Raw genomic sequence first — 26,190 nt, forward strand, 5'->3', positions numbered from 1 at the left:
ATAAATAAATTAATTTTTTAAAAATCATGCTATGTCCATTCTTTGGACAGGTGCTAATCATTAAAACCCGTGATTCTTTTTTAAGGTTTATATTATATTAATTGTTTCAAACACATTGTATCTTGGTAGTTTTTACTTTAAAAAGAAAGAAACATCTTTAACAACTGAAATCTCACCTCCAACAGGAATCTCTGCACTCCCACAGTACTTTTCCTGTCTCACGTTATCAGCCACATCTTATCTTGTGTTCCAATGAGGTGTTCAGGTCTCCTCTCCATTAAACACTGGAGCAGCTCCCGTGGAGACCTGTTTGTCAAGCAAAACACCAGTTTGCAGGGACACACTGTGGAGAACGTCTGGATAGAACAAAACAGCAGTCAAGTTTGCAACAACAGAGGGTCCTTCCCAGAAATTGTGGGAATTCTGACAATCTATATATGTGCATGAGCTAGCTTTGCAAAATGGATAAGCTAGAGTGACAGACATATTTCTCAGGAAAAGTCAGTAAATTCCTATCAGAGGATGTGCCCATTGTTCAGGAAATTTTCAGAATACCTCTGAGTGTGCCAGGACAAGCTCCCTCTAGAATATGGCCTAAAAGAAGAAGACTCTGACATTCTGTGGTAGATAAAAGTGCAGATTTTGAGCTTCAGAACAAAGGGGAGGCTGCACCATAAATGAAGGCAATCAACATGGTCCTGGGGGAGATAACCCAATTTTGCCAGACAATGATGAGGAGACATAGATGGTCACTATGGAGCAGAGGGTCTCTGGGAAGCAAGAGGCAGTGGATACCCATGTCTCAATTCTAAGCTATTTACACTGAAGTAATGTAAATCCTCTGCACTGTCTCACATGACCATCTCATCATGGTTGTGTCTGGAGGGGGTAGTTTGGAACGGAGAAAATGGGGTAGAAGTATCCTTCCCATCTGTACTTCTCAAGGACACTATTTCCAGAAACCTCAACATAAGGGCTGCATTTATTCTTCTACCTGAATGAAGCAAAATAAAAAGTGGGCAAATTATGTTGCAAAAATTAAACCAGATGGAAACACATGAATGACAGTGACGCATCAGAGAACTGTTAATACAAGGTGCAGGGTGGGGACGAGAATGCTAGAGAGGACAGACAGACAGGAAGGACCATAACATGGACAAAAGGAGAAACAGAAGAGCCAAAGATAGTGAGACACAGTGAACAAACCCTCCAGGAGTCCACAAGAGATACGAGGACTGGGGTGGAACTGCCCTTCTCACAGGATGAAGGATGGAGACCTCAAACTCTGAGGCTGATAGCTGGGTGCTCCCCTTAACTGCCTTTTTCTCTCACTCATGGCCAATTAGTCAGCAAGTCTTGCTGGTGACAAGATCAAGATGCACTCAGAATCCATTTCTCACCCCGTCTCTGCTGCCACCCTGGACAGAGTTCCTATCAGTTTTCACTTGGACACCAGAAAGAATCTCCTCACCTTGCAGATTCCAGTCTCCCATGTCCCTGTCTCACTCCTAACTATTCCCCACACCAGAGTCAGTCAGAGAATCCTTTACCATGTGGAGAAAGAGAGGGTTGTAGCTGGTTTGTGGTCTGTCTTCCCTCCTCAAAGGTAAGCCCCATGAAGGCAAGTTCTTCTATTTCTGTTCACTGCTGTATTCACAGAGACCAGGGAGGGCTACAGTTTGTGCAGTTAGAACCAAATAAATATTAGATAATGAACTACACAAACAGTTATAGAACCTACTAGACTTCTGAGTAAAGAATAAAGGATCTGCATTTTGTATTCATTTGTGGGTCTTCAGAATGGTAGGGGTCTGGAAATCATGTCTTTTTTTTTGTCATAATCACTGAGACTACAATGGCCTCTTCATAATGTTCACTGCATGAACTAGTGGAAAGAATGTCTGATAGGTTGACTACCTTACATGGTGCCTAGAACTGGCCTGGGAAGAATATGGATGCGGTTCTGTCCCCACGTACAAGAGCAGGTACATATAAAGAGTAGAGGTCATAAGCAATGGCCAGTCTACAGGAAAACCACTATTCCACATGGGCTGAATGAATTCTGCACCAGCGACACACAGTGCAGAGGTGACGAAGATACCTCTTGTCTTCGAGGACTAAGAAAATTGTAGGCATCTCTGCTTCTACCTGCTTGTGAACAAGTACCATGGTGGTATATGTGTTCTGAGGGAGATGCACACGGGGAACATTGGGAGCCATGAAAAAGTAAGTGATCATCTTACCTGAAGAGGCCACGTGGTCAAGGAAGGACTTCTGAGGAAGTTTTTAGCTGAGCTGAACCTTGTCTCAGGACAATGTCTAGCAGATGAGAAAAAGCACATTGAGGGAAGAAGGCACAAACTGTGTGAAGGCCCAGCACACATGGTTGCCTTCCCGAGTGGATCCTGGGAGGAAGTTAACAAAACGGGCAAGGACAGGAAACCCTTATAGCACACATTCCTCTAAGGACAGAACCTGTGCTTTCCAACGCTCATGGACACTCCTCCTCTCAAACTACTCATTTCCCCCTAAGAAGGTCACCAATAAAGGGGCTTAACAGAGTTGAAAACATTGGGAGACAAAATCAGAGAAGGGAATCAACTATCTAGCTTCCACTCCAGTTAATGGAACTGATGCATGTGTGTAGAGCACGGTGTTCCCTGTTATTGTCAGCACCTACAAGGAACAATGTGGCTTCTCACCAGTTCTGTCCCAAAGCATGACATGGCTGCCAGGAGGCTCCATGTGGGGTAACATGGTCTTCTTCCTGGTTGGGCAGTTCCGGAGGCATTCCCATTGGAGTTCCACTCCTTTGTTCTAAATGCACTTTGTACAAAGAAAAGGACAGAGTCTCAAACAGAGATCATGTTTTCAGGAAAGCATAATGGTTCTTATTTTCTGATTAAAATAGAAAACCAGGAGGGTGGCAGAGTAGTAATAAATTTGCACTGTTTTGACAGAGACTACATTCTAGTCACAGTTAATACCCACAGTCAAGGTGCACAATGGCTCGATGTAAGTAAGTTCTTGGAGTCAGTAGGAGACACACATGTGCTGAGCCTCCTAATGAGCCTCAGTAATGCAGGGAAACTATTCTCAACAAATAACAAATAGCATGGAGGACAAGGGGTGTTAGAGAGAAGGGAGTTGGGGTAAATTGGAAGGGGAGGTGAACCACGAGAGACTATGGACTCTGAAAAACAATCTGAGGGGTTTGAAGTGGTGGGGAGGTGGGAGGTTGGGGTACCAGATGGTGGGTATTATAGAGGGCACGGCTTGCATGGAGCACTGGGTGTGGTGAAAAAATAATGAATACTGTTTTTCTGAAAATAAACTGGGAACAAAAAAGAAAAAAAAAGGAGATTCCACATATGTCTGGTAACTCTGTGGGAGTGTGGGCAGGTGTAGTGGCAGAAATGGGTCCTCTCCGTGCACTGGTGACAAGGAATGAAGTCTCCTGTTTTGAGACAAAGAGCAGCTGCTGTTCCCAGGTAGTGACTGCACACACAGCTGAGGTTAGCAGTGGAGCTGAGTGGAGAATGGGGGAGTTATGGGCATAGTCAGAGGCTGGCCACTTGACATGACATCCACAGGCTGGTGCCTGAGTGTCGGATTTGTTCGTGCACAGGTTTCTTCTGCAGCAGGACAGCTCCCCAGTGCTGTTCCTCATGGTGCCTCGCAGCTTCCACTGACAGGTTGTTCTGAGCTTCTTTTTTTTTAATTTTTTATTTTTTCAGTGTAACAGTATTCATTATTTTTGCACCACACCCAGTGCTCCATGCAATCCATGCCCTTTCCAATACCCACCACCTGGTTCCTCCAGCCTCTCACCCCCCACCCCTTCAAACCCCTCAGATTGTTTTTCAGAGTCCATAGTCTCTCGTGGTTCACCTCCCCTTCCAATTTCCCTAAACTCCCTTCTCCTCTCTAACTCCCCATGTCCTCCATGCTATTTGTTATGTTCCAAAAATAAGTGAAACCATATGATAATTGACTCTCTCTGCTTGACTTATTTCATTCAGCATAATCTCTTCTAGTCCCGTCCATGTTGCTACAAAAGTTGGGTATTCATCCTTTCTGATGGAGGCATAATACTCCATAGTGTACATGGACCACATCTTCCTCATCCATTTGTCCGTTGAAGGGCATCTTGGTTCTTTCCACAGTTTGGCGACCGTGGCCATTGATGCTATAAACATTGGGGTACAGATGGCCTTCTTTTCACTAGATCTGTATATTTGGGATAAATACCCAGTAGTGCAATGGCAGGGTCAAAGGTAAGCTCTAGTTTTAAGTTCTTGAGGAATCTCCACACTGTTCTCCAAAGTGGCTGCACCAACTTTCTGAGCTTCTAACTCAACCTTCTCTGGTCCACCTCTTGCTGCCTTTGGTTCTCTTCTCCACAGACAGCAGAAATGGTTCCTGAACAACAAGGGAGTTCTTCTTTTTTTTGGAACAAAGAACTCCTGGGTCAAGAGGGTGTGTGGTTGAGGCTGAAGCAAGTGGCTTCTTTCTGCTCTTTCAGATCTTCCTCCAGCTGGTGCTTCCAACTGCTGCCGTCAGAGTTGTCAGTCATTAAAACCAGTGATTCCTGATATAGACAGCAATGTGACTGTAACCACAAGGACTGATTCTGGGGCAAAGAAGCCTTACAGACAAAGTACATAGAGTAAAATGACCCATTTATGAATTCTACAGAATTAAAGCTAGTATAAAGTGGCATGAGAAAGAACAATATTTATGTGAGGACAGGGTAAATAAGGGAAAGAAAGAAGGAATTCCAGGTGGGAAATGCTGGAAATTTAGGGAGAATTGAAGCACTCACTGTCAATAAAGTTGATTGTGACACCTATGTTTGTCATATCACACACTTCATATGTGGGCCGCTCATCTTGTGTCGAATATACATATCAAACTTATTATAGGTAATAACAAAGGTGATTCTAGAGGAATGCAGAGAAAGTGAAATGTTAAAGATATGAAAATATACCTACACGATGCTGATTTTCTCTGTATTTATGGTAAAGTATAATATAAGCAAAATAAATCCATCCTCATTAGAGGAAGGGTACCACATTCCTCATAGCCTGACATTCTGTCCTGCAGATGATTTGGGGTGGGGGCAGCAGATCCTGTTGGAGGAGCACTGACATAGATCCTGGGGTCAATCTCACCCCATATATGTTCATGGACACCTTACAAACACAAGTATACACCCTGGAAAGTTACATAATAAAAAATATTTTTTTCAAAATTGGTCATTAGCACTAAATTAAAGGTATTCACAACTGCGTGGGTCACTGCCTCTCTGTCAGAATAGATCCACAAGCTGAATATATAGCCAGAGGACATGCATTAGGGCCTTCCCTCTTCTGATTTAACCAGCACAGACAAGATTCTGCCGCTGGGAGAGGAGCCCCAGGCCCGGGATACTCAGGTGTTCATCCAGTGATCAGGACAGAATACAGACAACTCACCATGGAATTTGTACTGGGCTGGGTTTTCCTTCTTGCTCTTTTAAAAGGTAACTTATGAGATTATGCTGAGTGAAATAAGTCAAGCAGAGAGAGTCAATTATCATATGGTTTCACTTATTTGTGGAGCATAACAAATAGCATGGAGGACAAGGGGTGTTAGAGAGGAGCAGGGAATTTGGGTAAATTGGAAGGGGAGGTGAACCATGAGAGACTATGGACTCTGAAAAACAGTCTGAGGGGTTTGAAGTGGCGGTGGGGTGGGAGGTTGGGGTACAAGGTGGTGGGTATTATAGAGGGCACGGCTTGCATGGAGCACTGGGTGTGGTGAAAAAATAATGAATACTGTTTTTCTGAAAATAAATAAATTGGAAAAAAAAAGGTAACTTATGGAGAAAAAAAGAAATTGAGTATGTGAGTGAATGAGAGTGAGAGAAAAAACAGGATATGTGATAGTTTCCTGACCAAGATGTCTTCTGCCTGCAGGTGTCCAGTGTGAGGTGCAACAGGTGGAGTCCGGGGGTGACCTGGTGAAGCCTGGGGGGCCCCTGAGACTCTCCTGTGCAGCCTCTGGTTTCACCTTCAGCAACTACTACATACACTGGGTCGCCAGGCTCCAGGGAAGGGGCTGCAGTGGGTCGCATATATTAGCAGTTGATGGAAGTAGCACAAGCTACGCAGACTCTGTGAAGGGCCAATTCACCATCTCCAGAGACAATGGCAAGAACACGCTGTATCTGCAGATGAACAGCCTGAGAGCCGAGGACACGGCCGTGTACTACTGTGCAAGAGACACAGTGAGGGGCCCTCGGCATGAGCCAGGACAGAAACCTCCCTGTTGACACAGGTTGTACTGAGCTGCAGGAGCACTCAGGGCAGCAGAGAGTGCTCAGCATCCACAGGGCAGAGATCAGACCCAGGAGCAGGTGCAGTGGGGTAGGACTTCCTTTTGAGATCAGGGATTTTCTCGCCAGACTCTCAGCTGCCCACAAGGATATATTTTTTTTCTTCCATAGCTAATACCTCATGTTCTCCATACAGCCAACCACAAGAATATAACTTTACCTCCACATAACTGAGATCTCACCAGTCTCTGGGGAACTTCCCTTCATCAACCTCTTCTATGTCTCATTTTCGTTCTCCACAGAAGCACATGCTGCAGATTCCCATTGTCCTTGAGAAGCACCTGCACAGCCCAGGCTTTCTGCATGCTGCATGCCTGTTCTCTGCCCTCAGGGGGTACATACTGTCCCCACATGTTTATTAACTTCCCCCAGGATGACTGCCCAAATCAGTTCTTGTCATTATGGCTCCAGTGTATCCTCTGGCTCATTATACATGTGGGTGGACACGGGTGATCAGGAACTGCCCCTCTGTAGGCACCACTCCATATCCTGGATGGAAAAGCAACCCACCTGTTATTAGGGGCTCTCAGATTTCCCCAAGAAAGTGGTGGGATGACAATCCAGAGAGGGAAACACATCCCTGTCCTGCTGGGTACTGTTCTGGTGGGGAAAGTCCATGAAATCATCCTTGGTGAATGTGTTTGAGATGTGTTTCCTGGCTTCCAAATAGGAAATCCATGTGAATCCTGAGATCCAACTGGCAGGTCCCAGATCCTTGCCCACCCTGTGCTGTCCCTTGAATATCCATCAGAAACCAATCCCCAACCTCACTCTCTCCTTCTTCTGACTTCTCCCTCAATCTGTCCTGGACCCTGAGCCCCATGTAGCTGGAGCCCTGTAACTCTTCCCAGATTTTCACAAAGTGCAAGATGGAGAGAGGCTCAATAGTGAATGTCTACCATGATGGCAGAGCCCTAAATTGTGGCTGCAATTGGGATCTACGGCTCAAACCATGATCCAGAATTAAAATATTATATCAAATACTATAGGAGACAATACTGTCACTTCCTCTCATATCCCTGCTTTTGTCCCATCGACTGGCCAGGATTTCCCCTAGAGAATTCATAAATAACTTCTGGGTGGTTTACTCTCTTGATTTCCCATGAAACCAGTACTGAACTCTGCACATCAGAGGAGTGACAGGAATGGGGCCATCTGAGGGGGGTCAGCATGGAATCCATCTTCTGTGTCTGAGGTGAATCTGTGCCCTTGTAGCTGGAGCAGTGTCAGGCCCAGTCCTCACCTCAGCATGAAGCTTCTTGTGATGGCCGGTCCCAAGAAGAGGGAAACTCATTAGGGGGTCTTCTGTCTATTGGAAGCTGCCCTGTGCGTATATCTCAGACATTTCAGGAATGTCTAAAAACAGTTACTAATCTAATGTACCTGTCCCCTGTGACTCTCCTTGTGTTGGGTGCACTGGTCCAGATGAACCCAGACAAGGAGACCCAGGTACGCAAAACCGCACAAACATTCTCACTTACCTGTGTCACCACAGAGTTCTCCTGAACATCCTGCTCAAGAATGTTTGGATCAACCAGAGAAGCAAAGAAGAACTTAAACAATTTGGGGAAACCAATGAGAATGAGGACACTTCGATCCAAAACCTATGGGATACAGCAAAGGCAGTCCTAGAGGGGAAATACATAGCCATCCAAGCCGCCCTCAAAAAAAATTGAAAAATCCAGAATATACCAGCTGTCTCTACATCTTAAAGAACTGGAGAATCAACAACAAATTAAACCAACTCCACACACAAGAAGGGAAATAATCAAGACTAGAGCTGAGATCAATGAAATAGAAACTAGAGATACATTGGAATGTATCAATGAAACTAAAGCTGGTTTTTTGAAAGAATCAATAAGATCGATAAACCATTGGCCACACATATCCAAAAGAAAAGAGAGAGAGCTCAAATTAATAAAATTACAAATGAAAAGGGAGAGATCACAACGAACACCAAGGAAGCAGAAACAATCATCAGAAGTTATTATCAACAGTTATATGCCAATAAGCTAAGCAACCTAGATGAAATGGATGCATTTCTGGAAAACAATAAACTCCCAAAACTGAGCCAGGAAGAAATTGACAACCTGAACAGACCAATATCTAGTAACGACATTGAAGCGATGATCAAAAACCTCCCAAAAAACAAGAGCCCAGGACCTGACGGATTCCCTGGGGAATTCTACCAAACTTTCAAAGAAGATATAACACCTATTCTCCTGAAGCTATTTCCAAAAATTAAGGCAGAAGGAAAACTTCCAGACTCTTTTTATGAAGCCAGCATTACCCAGATCCCCAAACCAGACAAACACCATAACACAACGTAGAATTTCAGACCAATATCCCTGATGAATATGGTTGCTAAGATTCTCAACAAGATCCTAGCAAATAGGATCCAACAGAACATTAGAAAGATTATCCACCATGACCAGGTGGGATTCATCCCTGGGTTACAAGGATGGTTCAACATTCGCAAATCAATCAATGTGATACAACAAATTAATAACAGAAGAGAAAAGAAACACATAGTCCTCTCAATTGATGCAGAAAAAGCATTTGACAAAATCCAGAATCCATTCATGGTTTGAAGTGGCGGGGGGGTGGGAGGTTGGGGTACCAGGTGGTGGGTATTATAGAGGGCACAGCTTGCATGGAGCACTGGGTGTGGTGAAAAAATAATGAATACTGTTTTTCTGAAAATAAATAAATTGGGAAAAAAAATGCTTCAAAATATAGGGATAGAGGGAACATTCCTGAACTTCATCAAATCTATCTATGAAAGACCAACAGCAAATATCATCCTCAATGGGAAAAAGCTCGCAGCCTTCCCATTGAGATCAGGAACAAGACAAGGATGCCCACTCTCACCACTCTTGTTCAACATAGTATTAGAAGTCCTAGCAAAGGCAATCAGACAACAAAGAAAAATAAAAGGTATCCAAAATGGCAATGAAGAAGTCAAACTCTCTGTCTTCGCAGATGACATGATACTTTATATGGAGAACCGATAAGACTCCACCCCCAAACTACTAGAACTCATACAACAATTCAGTAACGTGGCAGGATACAAAGTCGATGTACAGAGATTAGTGGCTTCCTTATATACTAACAATGAAAATACAGAAAGGGAAATTAGAGAATCGATTCCATTTACTACAGCACCAAGAAACACAAGATACCTGGGAATAAACCTAACCAAAGAGGTAAAGGATCTGTACTCGCGGAACTATAGAACACTCATGAAAGAAATTGAAGAAGACACAAAAAGATGGAAGACCATTCCATGCTCTTGGATTGGAAGAATAAACATTGTTAAAATGTCTATACTGCCTAGAGCAATCTATACTTTTAATGCCATTCCGATCAAAACTCCACTGGAATTTTTCAAAGAGCTGGAGCAAATAATCCTAAAACTTGTATGGAATCAGAAAAGACCCCGAATTGCTAAGGAAATGTGGAAAAAAACAAAAGTAAAACTGGCTTCATCACGTTACCTGATTTCAAGCTTTACTACAAAGCTGTGATCACCAAGACAGCATGGTACTGGCATAAAAACAGACACATAGACCAGTGGAACAGAATAGAGAGCCCTGATATGGACCTTCAACTCTATGGGCAAATAATCCTCAACAAAGCAGGAAAAAATATCCATTGGAAAAGACAGTCTCTTCAATAAATGGTGCTGGGAAAACTGGAAAGCTATTTGTAGAAGAATGAAACTCGACCATTCTCTTACACCGTACACAAAGATAAACTCAAAATGGATGAAAGACCTCAACATGAGAAAGAATGCATCAGAATCCTAGAGGAGAACATAGGCAGTAGCCTCTTCAATATCAACCACAGCAACTTCTTTCAAGATATGTTTCCAAAGGCAAAGGATACAAAAGCGAAAAGGAACTTTGGGGACTTCATCAAGATCAAAAGCATCTGCACAGCAAAGGAAACAGTAAGAAAAAAAAATAGGCAACCCACGGAATGGGAGAAGATATTCACAAATGACAGTACAAACAAAAGGTTGATATCCAGGATCTATAAAGAACATGTCAAACTACACACACACAAAACAGACAATCAAGTGAAAAAATGGGCAGAAGATATGAACAGACACTTCTCCAATGAAGACATACAAATGGCTATCAGACACATGAAAAAATGTTCATCATCACTATCCATCAGGGAGATTCAAATCAAAACCACATTGAGATCGCAATTCATACGAGTTAGAATGGCCAAAATTAGCAAGACAGGAAACAACATGTGTTGGAGAGGATGTGGAGAAAGGGGAACCCTCTTCCACTGTTGGTGGAAATGCAAGTTGGTGCAGCCTCTTTGGAGAACAGTGTGGAGATTCCTCAAGAAACTAAAAATAGAACTTCCCTACAACCCTGCAATTGCACTCCTGGGTATTTACCCCAAAGATACAGATGTCGTGAAAAGAAGGGCCATCTGTACCCCAATGTTTATAGCAGCAATGGCCATGGTCGCCAAACTGTGGAAAGAACCAAGATGCCCTTCAACGGATGAATGGATAAGGAAGATGTGGTCCATATACACTTTGGAGTATTATGCCTCCATCAGAAAGGATGAATACCCAACTTCCATAGCAACATGGACGGGATTGGAAGAGATTATGCTGAGTGAAATAAGTCAAGCAGAGAGCGTCAATTATCATATGGTTTCACTTATTTGTGAAGCATAACAAATAGCATGGAGGACAAGGGGCGTTGGAGAGGAGTAGGGAATTTGGGTAAATTGGAAGGGGAGGTGAACCATGAGAGACTATGGACTCTGAAAAACAATCTGAGGGGTTTGAAGTGGCGGTGGGGTGGGAGGTTGGGGTACCAGGTGGTGGGTATTATAGAGGGCACGGCTTGCATGGAGCACTGGGTGTGGTGAAAAAATAATGAATACTGTTTTTCTGAAAATAAATAAATTGGAAAACAAGAAGAAAAGAAATTAAAAATAGAGCTTCCCTATGACCCTGCAATTGCACTCCTGGGTATTTACCCCAAAGATACAGATGTCGTGAAAAGAAGGGCCATCTGTACCCCAATGTTTATAGCAGCAATGGCCACGGTCGCCAAACTATGGAAAGAACCAAGATGCCCTTCAACGGATGAATGGATAAGGAAGATGTGCTCCATCTACACTATGGAGTATTATGCCTCCATCAGAAAGGATGAATACCCAACTTTTGTAGCAACATGGACGGGACTGGAAGAGATTATGCTCAGTGAAATAAGTCAAGCAGAGAGCGTCAATTATCATATGGTTTCACTTATTTGTGGAGCATAACAAATAGCATGGAGGACATGGGGAGTTAGAGAGGAGAAGGTAGTTGGGGTAAATTGGAAGGGGAGGTGAATCATGAGAGACTATGGACTCTGAAAAACAATCTGAGGGGTTTGAAGTGGCGGGGGGGGTGGGAGGTTGGGGTACCAGGTGGTGGGTATTATAGAGGGCATGGATTGCATGGAGCACTGGGTGTGGTGCAAAAATAATGAATACTCAAACCATAAATGACTCTTAATCTCACGAAACAAACTGTGGGTTGCTGGGGGGAGAGGGGTTGGGAGAAGAGGGCTAGGGTTATGGACATTGGGGAGGGTATGTGCTTTTGGGTAAATTGGAAGGGGAGGTGAACCATGATAAATGCATTTTTTAAACAAACAAACAAAAAAAGAATACTGCATATTTTCAAAGTGCCATCTAAACAAAGTGATCCACAAACAATGCAATCTTTGTTTTTAACTTGTAAGGAATTGAACCTGAGTCTGGAGCTAACTATATACTCAGAGGACATGCAAATAGGGTCTTCCTTCCACTGAATAAAACAGCCCAGACCGGACCATGCAGCTGGGAGAGGAGCCCCAGCCCTGGGATTTCCAGGTGTCCACATTCACTGAGCAGGACAGAACACAGAACTCACCATGGAATTTGTGCTGGGCTGGGTTTTCCTTGTTGTTCTTTTACAAGGTAATTTCTAGAGAACCAAAGAAATTGAGGATGTGAGCGGATATGAGTGAGAGAAACTATGGGTGTGTGACAGATTCCTGACTGGGATGTCTTGTGTCTACAGGTGTCCAGTGTGAGGTGCAGCTGGTGGAGTCTGGGGGAGACCTGGTGAAGCCTGGGGGGTCCCTGAGACTCTCCTGTGCAGCCTCTGGATTCACCTTCAGTAGCTACGGCATGAGCTGGGTCCGCCAGGCTCCAGGGAAGGGGCTGCAGTGGGTCGCAGTTATTAGCAGAGATGGAAGTAGCACAAGCTACGCAGACTCTGTGAAGGGCCGATTCACCATCTCCAGAGACAATGGCAAGAACACGCTGTATCTGCAGATGAACAGCCTGAGAACCGAGGACACGGCCGTGTATTACTGTGCAACAGACACAGTGAGGGGACATCAGTGTGAGCCCAGACACAAACCTCAAACTGCAAGGGTATCAGACCAGCAGAGGGTGCACACTCCTCACCAATTCTGTCTTTAATCCCAGGAGCAGGTGCACATGGAGTCTATGACATGTTTCCTGTTAGGGTCTGGGGTTTCCTCTCCATAGAGCAGTTTCCCAAGGGAGCCTCCTTGACATTATCCTGTGCTTATCTATTCACTCTCTGACTTAGAAACTTAGGTGTAACAGGAAGACAAATATACTAACATGCAAAAAAAAAAAAGAGTCAGTTACATTAGTTTCCTCTTGTCCTTAAATACCAGTAAATTACAAATATCCTGATGCAGGTCAACAAAACCTTTAAAAGAATCTCAGGGGCACTCACTGTGAACCTCCAGCAGAGCCAGAAGACGACACACACAACACACACACATGCAGACACACACACACACACACACACACAGACGTATAAAACCTCCACCAAAAAAATTAAATTTAATTTAATAAAATAGTAGAAAACCATTACCACCATCCTATAATTTCTCTGCAGTAAAGGTGGTCCTAAGACAGAAATACACAGTGTAGAGGAAGGCCTCAAGAAGGAAGAAAAATCTCAAATAAACAATCTAACATTACACCTAAAGATGCTAGAGAAATAGCAGCAGCTGAATCCTAAATATAGCAGAAGGAAGGAAATAGCAAGAGTAGAGCAGAAAGAGATTATATAGAAACTAAGAAACACAGAAACCAGGGTCTGCATATGTTTTCTAATTCAATTAGCTGAGAAATAGTACATCATTGACTTTTGATATAATATTCAATGCTCCATCTGTTCAGTATGAAACTCTATGCTCATCACATCACGTGATACTTGGGAAAAAAAAAACACAATACACCTGAGAATCCTCTACCTAAGTTTATCAAAATGAAACAGAAAGAGCCCAAGTAAATAACAAAGAAATCTATCTGTTCCAGTGTGTCATTCAAAGCCCTTATTTCCTTGGTGCATGAACAATGAATTCTGGAACACTGAAAAGAAATTTTTTTTAAAAAAATGAAAAAAAGTCTATGTTCTTTTTTGATGTTCACTTAGCCAGCATATAGTACATCATCAGTTTTTGATGTAGTGTTCAAAGTTTCGGTAAAGGATCTGTACTTGAGGAACTACAGAACACTCATGAAAGAAACTGAAGAAGACACAAATAGATGGAAGACCATTCCATGCTCTTGGATTGGAAGAATAAACATTGTTAAAATGTCTATACTGCCTAGAGCAATCTATACTTTAATGCCATTCCGATCAAAATTCCACCGGCATTCTTCAAAGAGCTGGAGCAAATAATCCTAAAATTGGTATGGAATCAGAAGAGACCCCGAATCGCTAAGGAAATGTTGAAAAACAAAAATAAAGCTGGCGGCATCACCTTACCTGATTTCAAGCTTTATTACAAATCTGTGATCACCAAGACAGCATGGTACTGGCATAAAAACAGACACATAGACCAGTGGAAGAGAGTAGAGAGCCCTGATATGGACCCTCAACTCTATGGTCAATTAATCTTTGACAAAACAGGAAAAAATATACAGTGGAAAAAGACAGTCTCTTCACTAAATGGTGCTGGGAAAACTGGACAGCTATATGTAGAAGAATGAAACTCGACCATTCTCTTACACCGTACACAAAGATCAACTCAAAATGGATAAAAGACCTCAACGTGTGTCTGTTTTTTAATGCCAGTACCATACTGTTTTCATGACAATGGCTTTGTATTTATTTATTTTTTAAATTCTTTTCAGTGTTACTGAATTCATTGTTTATGTACCACACCCAGTGCTCCATGCAATACTTGCCCTCCATAATGCCCGCCACCAGGCTCACCCAAACTCCTATCCCCCTCCCTTCCAAAACCCTCAGTTAGTTCCTTCAAGTCCACAGTCTCTCATGGTTCATCTCCTCCTCCAATTTCTCCCAACTCCCTTCTCCTCTCCATCTCCCCCTGTCCTCTGTGTTCTTCTTTATGGTCCACAAATAAGCAACACCATATGATATTTGACTCTCTCTGCTAGACTTATTTCACTCAGCAGTATTCTAATGTGTGAAGAGAATGTTTTTCTTTTTTTTTTCTATTTCAGCATTTAAAAAATTATTGTGCTATGCTAGTGAGCATGCAGTAGATCATTAGTTTTTTTTCCCCACTGTGTAATTTTTCCTGCTTTGTCAGAGATTCTTTGACCATAAAGTTGAGGGTCCAATCTGGGCTCTCTACTCTGTTCCACTGGTGTATATATCTGTTTATGTGCCAGTACCATGATGTCTTGGTGATTACAGCTTTGTAGTAAAGCTTGAAATCATGTAACGTGATGTCCCAGGTTTTTTTTTTTTCTTTTTCAACATTTCCTTAGCAGTTCGAGGTCTTTTCTGGTTCCATACAAATTTTAGGAGTGCTTGTTCCAGCCAAAATGATGAAAAAGCATTCCATGCTCACGGATTGGAAGAATAAACATTGTTAAAATATCTATACTGCCCAGAGCAATCTATACTTCCAGCCATCTCTATCAAAATTCCAGTGGCATTTTTCAAAACAAGGACTTTGAATGACACACTAGATTAGACTGATTTCTTTTTTATTTAGCATGGGGGACAAGGGGCGTTAGAGAGGAGAAGGGAATTTGGGTAAATTGGAAGGGGAGGTGAACCATGAGAGACTATGGACTCTGAAAAACAGTCTGAGGGGTTTGAAGTGGCGGGGGGGTGGGAGGTTGGGGTACCAGGTGGTGGGTATTACAGAGGGCACGGCTTGCATGGAGCACTGGGTGTGGTGAAAAAATAATGAATAATGTTTTTCTGAAAATAAATAAATTGAAAAAAAGAATTTGCAATTTACAAGGATAGAAAAAAATTTTTTTATTAACATATAATGTATTATTAGTCCCAGTGGTACAGGTCTGTGAATCCTCAGACTTAAACACTTCTCAGCACTCACTATAGCACATACTCTCTCAATGTAACCCAACCACCCCTGATTTCTTATTTTATGCTTTAAATTTTTTAATTTAAATTCAGTTCAGTTAACACACAGTGCATTACTGGTTTCAGGGGTAGATTTAGTGATTTATCAGTTGCATATAACACCGAGTGCTCATTCCATCAAGTGCCCTCCTTAATGCCCATCAGCCAGTTATCCCATCCCCCACCCCAACCACCCCTGGTTTGAATACAAAATTTTGAGTATAATTTCAGGATTTTGTCTGGGGAATATTCCTCCTAGAATTCTATATTTATTTATTTATTTATATATTCTCACAAAATTATCTGCTTAAATTCCTTTTAAAATTATGTTCAGTTAGCCACCATTACTTTTGGCTGCTGTGTTCAACAATTCTTTCTTTGTATATAACATTCAGTGCTCATCCAACACGTGTCCTTATTGCCTATTACCAAATTAACCCATCCCCTGACCTCCACCTCTCCAAAACACTGTTTGTTCCCCCAGAAAAATATATTGATTTCTTTTTTAAAAAAATTTTATTTATTTATTTGACAGACAGAGATCACGAGTAGGCAGAGAGGCAGGCAGAGAGAGAGAGGAGGAAGCAGGCTCCCTGCTGAGCAGAGAGCCAGATGCAGGGCTTGAACCCAGGACCCTGAGATCATGACCTGAGCCGAAGGCAGAGGCCTTAACCCACTGAGCCACCCAGGTGCCCCAATATATTGATTTCTGATGTTATTTATTTGGGGATTTCTCTTTTATTTTTGATAAATCTAGGCGGAGGTTTCTCAACTTTATCTGTTCTCTCTCTTTTTAAAATTTTATATCATTTATTTCTGCTCTAGTCTCTAGTATTTCATTCCTTTTGCTATATTTAGGCTTTAGTCATTGTACTTTCTCCAGATCCTTCAGGTGTAACATTAGCTGGACTCTTTTTTATTTTTTAGAGGTTTTTTTTGTATTTATTTGACAGAGAGATAAATCACAAGTAGGCAGAGGCTGGCAGAGAGAAAGAGAGGGGAAAGCAGACTCTCCACTGGGCAGAGAGCCTGATGTGGGGCCCAATTCCAGGACACTGAGATCATGACCTGAGACAAAGGAAGAAGCTTAACCCACTGAGCCACCCAGGTGCAACACGTTAGTGTGCTTTTCAAATTTTTCTTGCTTCTTGATGTCTTCTTGTATGCTATATATTTCTCTCTTAGGACCACATTTACTGCAGAAAAATTAGGGGAAAGTGATGAAGGTTTTATTCTCTTGTGTGAGTGAATAAGTGTGTGTGTGTGTGTGTGTGTGTGAGAGAGAGAGAGAGAGAGAGAAAGAGAGAGAGAGAGAGAAAGTGTGTGTGTGTAATGTTCAGACTCCACATCCAAAACACACCTGGTATAGGTTTCACTGCTTTGCCATGTTGTCGCTAATATTGATGCTGTGAACTTTGTTTAAGATAGTGACACCACCCACCTCCACCAAGCCCCTTTCTTCTTTTGCTTTAGACTGTTGATGCCTCTGTGGCCCCATGTCCATCATGCACTTTATGCTCCTTCTATCAAGTGTACAGGTTAATCTGGGTGACTGTGCTGCATACTGTGTGCCTCTGGGATTCCTGTAAAGTTGATAACCATCAGGATATTTGTGATTCATTGGTATTTTAGGACAGGAATAAACAATGTGAGTGGCTCTGTATTTTGTGCATTTTTTGGTGATTTCTTAAAATTTATTTATTATTTATTTTCAGCATAACAGTATTCATTATTTTTGCACCACACCCAGTGCTCCATGCAATCTGTGCCCTCTATAATACCCACCACCTGGTACCCCGACCTCCCACCCCCCGCCCCTTCAAAACCCTCAGATTGTTTTTCAGACTCCATAGACTCTCATGGTTCACCTCACCTTCCAATTTCCTCCAACTTCCTTCTCCTATCTCCCCATGTCCTCCATGCTATTTGTTATGCTCCACCTCAGTGTGTGAAAGGAATCCATCAGAATCTTAGAGAAGAACATAGGAAGTAATGTCTTCAATATCAGCTACAGCAACTTCTTTCAAAAAGGAAACAGTAAAGAAAACAAAGAGGCAACCCACAGAATGGGAGAAGCTATTTGCAAATGACAGTACAGACAAAAGATTGACATCCAGGATGTTTAATGAACTCCTCAAACTCAACACACACAAAACAGACAATCATATCAAAAAAAAATGGGCAGAAGATATGGACAGAGACTTCTCCAATAAAGACATACAAATGGCTATCAGACACATGAAAAAATGTTCATCATCACTTGCCATCAGGGAGATTCAAATTAAAACTACATTGAGATATCACCTTATGCCAGTTAGAATGGCCAAAATTAGCAAGACAGGAAACAACATGTGTTGGAGGGGATGTGGAGAAAGGGAAACCCTCTTCCACTGTTGGTGGGAATGCAAGTTGGTGCAGCCTCTTTGGAGAACAGTGTGGAGATTCCTCAAGAAATTAAAAATAGAACTTCCCTATGACCCTGTCATTGCACTCCTGGGTATTTACCCCAAAGATACAGATGTAGTGAAAAGAAGGGCCATCTGTACCCCAATGTTTATAGCAGCAATGGCCACAGTCGCCAAACTATGGAAAGAACCAAGATGCCCTTCAACGGATGAATGGATAAGGAAGATGTGGTCCATATACACTATGGAGTATTATGCCTCCATCAGAAAGGACGAATACCCAACTTTTTTTTAACTTTTTTTCAATTTATTTATTTTCAGAAAAACATTATTCATTATTTTTTCACCACACCCAGTGCTCCATGCAAGCCGTGCCCTCTATAATACCCACCACCTGGTACCCCAACCTCCCACACCCCCGCCACTTCAAACCCCTCAGATTGTTTTTCAGAGTCCATAGTCTCTCATGGTTCACCTCCCCTTCCAATTTACCCAAATTCCCTTCTCCTCCATAACGCCCCTTCTCCTCCATGCTATTTGTTATGCTCCACAAATAAGTGAAACCATATGATAATTAACGCTCTCTGCTTGACTTATTTTACTCAGCATAATCTCTTCCAGTCCCGTCCATGTTGCTACAAAAGTTGGGTATTCATCCTTTCTGGTGGAGGCATAATACTCCATAGTGTATATGGACCACATCTTCCTTATCCATTCGTCTGTTGAAGGGCATCTTGGTTCTTTCCACAGTTTGGCGACCATGGACATTCCTGCTATAAACATGGGGATACATATGGCCCTTCTTTTCACGACATCTGTATCATTGGGGTAAATATACAGGAGTGCAATTGCAGGGTCATAGGGAAGTTCTATTTTTAATTTCTTGAGGAATCTCCACACTGTTCTCCAAAGAGGCTGCACCAACTTGCATTCCCACAAACAGTGTAAGAGGGTTCCCCTTTCTCCACATCCCCTCCAACACATGTTGTTTCCTGTCTTGCTAATTTTGGCCATTCTAACTGGCATAAGGTGATATCTCAATGTAGTTTTAATTTGAATCTCCCTGATGGCTAGTGATGATGAACATTTTTCATGTGTCTGATAGCCATTTGTATGTCTTTATTGGAGAAGAGTCTGTTCATATCTTCTGCCCATTTTTTGATATGATTGTCTGTTTTGTGTGTGTTGAGTTTGAGGGGTTCATCATAGATCCTGGATATCAACCTTTTGTCTGTACTGTCATTTGCAAATATCTTCTCCCATTCCGTGGGTTGCCTCTTTGTTTTCTTGACTGTTTCCTTGGCTGTGCAGAAGCTTTCGATTTTGATGAAAAGACAGTCTCTTCAATAAATGGTGCTGGGAAAACTGGGCAGCTGTATGTAGAAAAATTAAATTCGACCATTCTCTTACACTGTACACAAATATAAATTCAAAATGGATAAAAGACCTCAATGTGAGGCAGGAATCCATCAGAATCCTAGAGAAGAACATAGGCAGTAACCTCTTCAATATCAGCCACAGCAACTTCTTTCAAGATATGTCTTCCAAAGGCAAAGGAAACAAAAGTGAAGATGAACTTTTGGGACTTCATCAAAATCAAAAACTGGCAACGCCAGTTTTATTTTTGTTTTTCAACATTTCTTAGCTATTCAGGGTCTCCTCTGTTTCCATACAAATTTTAGGATTATTTGCTCCAGCTCTTTGAAGAATACTGGTGGAATTTTGATCAGAATGACATTAAAAGTATAGATTGCTCTAGGCAGTGTAGACATTTTAACAATGTTTATTCTTGCGATCCAAGAGCATGGAATGGTCTTCCATCTATTTGTGTCTTCTTCAATTTCTTTCATGAGTGTTCTGTAGTTCCTCAAGTACAGATCCTTTACCTCTTTAGTTAGGTTTATTCCCAGGTATCTTATGGTTCTTGGTGCTATAGTAAATGGAATCGATTCTCTAATTTCCCTTTCTGTATTTTCATTGTTAGTGTATAAGAAAGCCACTGATTTCTGCACATTGACTTTGTATCCTGCCACGTTGCTGAATTGCTGTATGAGTTCTAGTAGTTTGGGGGTGGAGTCTTTTGGGTTTTCCATATAAAGAATCAAGTCCTCTGCGAAGAGAGAGAGTTTGACTTCTTCATTACCAATTTGGATACCTTTTATTTCTCTCTGTTGTCTGATTGCTGTTGCTAGGACTTCTGATACTATGCTGAACAAGAGTGGTGAGAGTGGGCATCCTTGTCTTGTTCCTGATCTCAACGGGAAGGCTGCAAGCTTTTTCCCATTGAGGATGATATTTGCTGTGGGTCTTTCATAGATAGATTTGATGAAGTTCAGGAATGTTCCCTCTGTCCCTATACTTTGAAGCGTTTTAATCAGGAACGGATGCTGGATTTTGTCAAATGCTTTTCCTGCATCAATTGAGAGGACCATGTGGTCTTCTCTCTTCTCTTATTAATTTGTTCTATCTCATTGATTGATTTGCGAATGTTGAACCATCATTGTAGCCCAAGGATGAATCCCACCTGGTCATGGTGGATAATTTTTTAATGTGCTGTTGGATCCTGTTTGCCAGGATCTTGTTGAGAATCTTAGCATCCATATTCATCAGTGACATTGGTCTGAAATTCACCTTTTTGGTAGGGTCTTTTCCTGGTTTGGGGATCAGGGTAATGCTGGCTTCATAGAAAAAGTCTGGAAGTTTTCCTTCTGCTTCAATTTTTTGAAACAGCTTCAGAAGAATAGGTGTTATTTCTTCTTTGAAAGTTTAGTAGAATTCTCCGGGGTATCCATCAGGTCCTGGGCTCTTGTTTTTTGAGAGGTTTTTGATCACCGCTTCAATCTCGTTACTAGATATTGGCCAGAATAGTGGGATCGAATTAATAATAAAAATTGTCCTGTGAAGTAGTGGTGGTGGTTCTCTTGTTGTCTTTTTTTTTTTTTTCCTTTCCCAGTTGGTTTTCTGGGGGAGGGGCCTGCCACGTGGGTTTTCAGTCCCTGAAGTTCTCTCAGCTAAGTCCTCCCACCCCCCTCAAGGGGGTGGGCTCTGAGGAAACTGTTTTTTTCAGGCTTTTGTTCTCTGGAGGTTTTTATATTTGTTCACTTTTGTTTTTCTCTCTCGCCTTGACCGCTTTTGATGGTTTTTGTAGGTTTAGAGCAAAGCAAACTGCACCCTGACCTCCCTCACAGAGAGAGGCCATATAAATCCCCCCTTGGCCGCTGGCAGAGCAGGTTCCCAGTCGCCGTCCCTGGGGACTCAGGATTTTTTGCTTGTACCCAAAACCATGGCAGCGGCGGCTGTCTGGGCAGCTCCAGACTTCCCAAGAAGTTCCAAGCAGCGATCACACACTGAGATTTTCCCGCTGGCCTGGGCTGGGAGTGCCTGGTCTTTCAAGTCCGAGAGCTCCCGGCTGGCATTTCTGTGCACCTCTCTCAGGGGAGGGCAAGGGCCCGACTGGAACTCTGATGGCACAGCAGGGCACTTGCGTGGGGACTGCAAAAAGGTTGTGCTTCTGTTGGCTGGCGAGGCTCTGAGCCCCTCAAGGGAGCCAGGCACCAGGCACTCTCAGGCTTGCTTGTGGTTCAGGGACCAGAGACCTGGTTTCTCTGCCGCACTCTCTCTGGCTCTGCACCAGGGGTGGGTGTCCTGGGTCTGGGGACTTAAACCCCGACCCTAACACCCCGATTCCCGCAATTCCACCCCCCCCCCGTGATCCTTTGCTCTTTTTGAGTTCTTTCTACCAGACTCCAGAGTTAATGCTGGTCCCCAGGCTAGGGCACTCTCGTATTGGGATATTACTTTCCAACGGGTTGCCTCTGGTGGCTCCCTCCCCCTTTTGTTTATCTTCTGATATCAATCCGACTTTTCCACTCCGCTTTACCTGCCCACTGGCGTCTTCTGCTGCAGTAGAGATACAGACGTGTATAATTCTGATCTCGGGCTGATTTCGTGGGTGATTAGAGATCTTTGGAAAGTAATCAGCTCACTTTAGGGTGCAGGTTGAATGGGCGCCTCCTCCTACTTCCCCGACATCATGTCTCCCCCTCTATGAACAGTATATATCAAAAAAATTGAAAAATCCAGAACACACCAGCTGTCTCTACACCTTAAAGAACTAGAGGATCAACAACAAATCAAACCAACTCTACATATAAGAAGGGAAATCATCAAGATTAGAGCTGAGATCAATGAGGGAGAAACCAGAGATACAGTAGAAAGTATCAATGAAACTAGAAGCTGGTTTTTGAAAGAATCAATAAGATCGATAAACCATTGGCCACACTAATCCAAAAGAAAAGAGAGAAAGCCCAAATTCATAAAATTATGAATGAAAAGGGAGAGATCACAACTAACACCAAGCAAGTAGAAACAATCATCAGAAGTTATTATGAACAGTTATATGCCAATAAGCTTAGCAACCTAGATGAAATGGATGCATTCCTGGAAAAATATAAACTACCAAAATTGAACCAGGAAGAAATCGACAACCTGAATAGACCGATATCTAATAACGAGATTGAATCAGTGATCAAAAACCTCCCAAAAAACAAGAGCCCAGGACCTGATGGATTCCCTGGGGAATTCTACCAAAACATCAAAGAAGAAATAACAGCTATTCTCCTGAAGCTGTTTCAAAAAATTGAAGCAGAAGGAAAACTTCCAGACTCTTTGTATGAAGCCAGCATTACCCTGATCCCCAAACCAGGCAAAGACCCTACAAAAAAGGAGAATTTTAGACCAATATCACTGATGAATATGGATGCTAAGATTCTCAACAAGATCCTAGCCAACAGGATCCAACAGCACATTTAAAAGATTATCCACCATGAATAGTATATATTAAATTGCTAACAATGGATCTCTTCGGGTGCGAATTATAGGTTAATTTCACATTTTTCTTGGAGTATTGCCATATTTCTGCAATGTAAATGTAAATAAACAGATTTCCTTTGTAAAAAATAAAATTATCAAGTCAGCTACCCAAAATAAATTAAAAAATAATAATAATAAATAAATAAATAAAATATCACAACTTCTTGAACAGTAATTGATTTGGAAATTAATTTATTTTGAATCCATGATTAACTGTTTCAGAACTTACATTGGATAAGACTTTATCCCATAATCCGTGAAATATGTACAACATATGAATTCTGTAACAGGATTTGCACTTCAGGTTCTAGCTAGGATAGCTTTGTTTGTGGAGGTAATCTTATAAATTGTACCAGAATATTCACATGTGTGCTATTTGCCTCACAGACACATGATTACAGAAAATACTGAATGAACACCAATATCCATATCTTCCCCCTTCTAGGACACTCAGAGGATTATATTTTCCCAGCACCACCTGCATTCAGGTGTGGCCACATCCTGTGACCTCCCTGCAGAAAAGTCCTGGAGGGAGGGCTCCCAGTTGGACTGGCCGCCATCGCAGAACACTACAGGAGGACAAGAAGAGAACTCTGGTGGAAAACCAACCCTTCTGTCTATTTGGACCTTAGCGTTACAGACAGTGGCTGACCCAATGAACCCATAACACACACTGGAAATACAAGATTATCTTCATGATAATGTAAGAGAGGTTCTTGTAGAAAATCAAGGGAGTTGGGGGAAATTGGAAGGGGAGGTGAACCATGAGAGACTATGGACTCTGAAAAACAATCTGAGGGTTTTGAAGGGGCGGGTGTTGGGAGGTCAGGGTACCAGGTGGTGGGTATTATAGAGGGCACGGATTGCATGGAGCACTGGGTGTGGTGAAAAAATAATGAATACTGTTTTTCTGAAAATAAATATATTAATTTTAAAAAAAGGTAGTTCGCACAGAATAAGAGAGCTTGAGTGTCAGAGTGGATACAAGTGAGAGAAACAGTGGGTATGTGACAGTTTCCTGACTAGGATGTTTTCTCTCTGTAGGTGTCCAGTGTGAGGTGCAGCTGGTGGAATCTAGGGGAGACCTGGTGAAGCCTGGGGGGTCCCTGAGACTCTCCTGTGCAGCCTCTGGATTCACCTTCAGCAGGTACATGAACTGGGTCCACAAGGCTCCAGGGAAGGGGCTGCAGTGGGTCACATATATTAGCTGTGATGGAAGTAGCACAAGCTATGCAGACTCTGTGAAGGGCCAATTCACCATCTCCAGAGACAATGGCAAGAACACGCTGTATCTGCAGATGAACAGCCTGAGAGCCGAGGACACGGCCGTGTATTATGGTGCGAAAGACACAGTGAGGGGACATCAGTGTGAACCAGACACAAACCTCGCTGTAGGAGGGGTTCTGGACCTCCAGGGGGCGGACACCACTCACCAGTTCTGTCTTTAAGCCACAGGAGCAGGCACAGCTGGAGGATATGGGCAGGTTTCCTGTCAGGGTCCTTGGCATTCATGCCTCCAAGCTTTTTCCCCAAGGGAGCCTCTCTGGACACATGATTCTGGGCTTCCTCTTCTGTCTCCAACTTAGAAATTTGGGACAAGAGCTATACTAATAAGCAGAAAAGACAGTGTCACTTATACTTGCTTGTTCCTATCCCAAAATACCAATGAATTACAAATATCTCAATGTATGTCATCTGAACCTTACAGGAGTCCCAGCTACTCTCTCTCTCTTAATTAGAGGGCCACCCAGGCCAGCGTGCAAGCTTGTCAAAACCAGTGTAAAATGCGTGCTGGATATGAGCCTACAGAGGCATCAACAATGCAAAGCAAGAGAATTAACAGCCCTGGTAGAGCCTCAATCTTGAACTCTACTCACAGTATCAGTATTTTTTTTCCAATTTATTTATTTTCAGAAAAACATTATTCATTATTTTTCCACCACACCCAGTGCTCCATGCAAGCCGTGCCCTCTATAATACCCACCACCTGGTACCCCAACCTCCCAACCCCCGCCACTTCAAACCCCTCAGATTGTTTTTCAGAGTCCATAGTATCTCATGGTTCACCTCCCCTTCCCATGTACCCAAATTCCCTTCTCCTGTATAATGCCCCATGTCCTCCATGCTATTTGTTATACTCCACAAATAGGTGAAACCATATGATAATTGACTCTCTCTGCTTGACTTATTTCACTCAGCATAATCTCTTCCAGTCCTGTCCATGTTGCTACAAAAGTTGGGTATTCGTCCTTTCTGATGGAGGCATAATACTCCATAGTGTATATGGACCACATCTTCCTTATCCATTCATCCGTTAAAGGGCATCTTGGTTCTTTCCATAGTTTGGCAACCGTGGCCATTGCTGCTATAAACATTGGGGTACAGATGGCCCTTCTTTTCACGACATCTGTATCTTTGGTGTAAATACCCAGGGGTGCAATTGCAGGGTCATAGGGAAGCTCTATTTTTAATTTCTTGAGGAAATTCCACACTGCTCTCCAAAGAGGCTGCACCAACTTGCATTCCCACCAACAGTGGAAGAGGGTTCCCCTTTCTCCACATCCTCTCCAACACATGTTGTTTCCTGTTCTGTTAATTTTGGCCATTCTAACTGGTGTAAGGTGATATCTCAATGTGGTTTTAATTTGGATCTCCCCGAGGGCTAATGATGATGAGCATTTTTTCATGTGTCTGATAGCCATTTGTATGTCTTGATTGGAGAAGTGTCTGTTCATATCTTCTGCCCATTTTTTGATGTGTTTGTCTGTTTCGTGTGGGTTGAGTTTGAGGAGTTCATTATAGATCCTGGATATCAACCTTTTGTCTGTACTGTCATTTGCAAATATCTTCTCCCATTCCGTGGGTTGCCTCTTTGTTTTTTTGACTGTTTCCTTTGCTGTGCAGAAGCTTTTGATTTTGATGAAGTCCCAGAAGTTTATTTTCGCTTTTGTTTCCTTTGCCTTTGGAGACATATATTGAAAGAAGTTGCTGTGGCTGATATCAAAGGGATTACTGCCTATGTTCTCCTCTAGGATTCTGATGGATTCCTGTCTCACGTTGAGGTCTTTTATCCATTTTGAGTTTATCTTTGTGTACAGTGTAAGAGAATGGTCGATTTTCAATCTTCTACA

The 26,190-nt window shown here is 42.5% G+C and overlaps 2 gene segments (V, D, J or C); both read left to right on the forward strand.

Moving 5' to 3' along the window:
* LOC122893824 overlaps positions 1-26,190 on the forward strand; it is a 248,194-nt gene that overhangs the window by 58,290 nt on the left and 163,714 nt on the right.
* LOC122893823 overlaps positions 12,255-26,190 on the forward strand; it is a 121,549-nt gene continuing 107,613 nt past the window's right edge. Inside the window, 2 exon segments of the C gene segment in view lie at positions 12,255-12,361; positions 12,465-12,767. Coding sequence covers positions 12,316-12,361; positions 12,465-12,767 — 349 coding nt within the window.

The sequence above is a fragment of the Neovison vison genome, chromosome 13 (assembly GCF_020171115.1).
Source record: "Neovison vison isolate M4711 chromosome 13, ASM_NN_V1, whole genome shotgun sequence".
Taxonomy (NCBI): Eukaryota; Metazoa; Chordata; class Mammalia; order Carnivora; family Mustelidae; genus Neogale; species Neogale vison.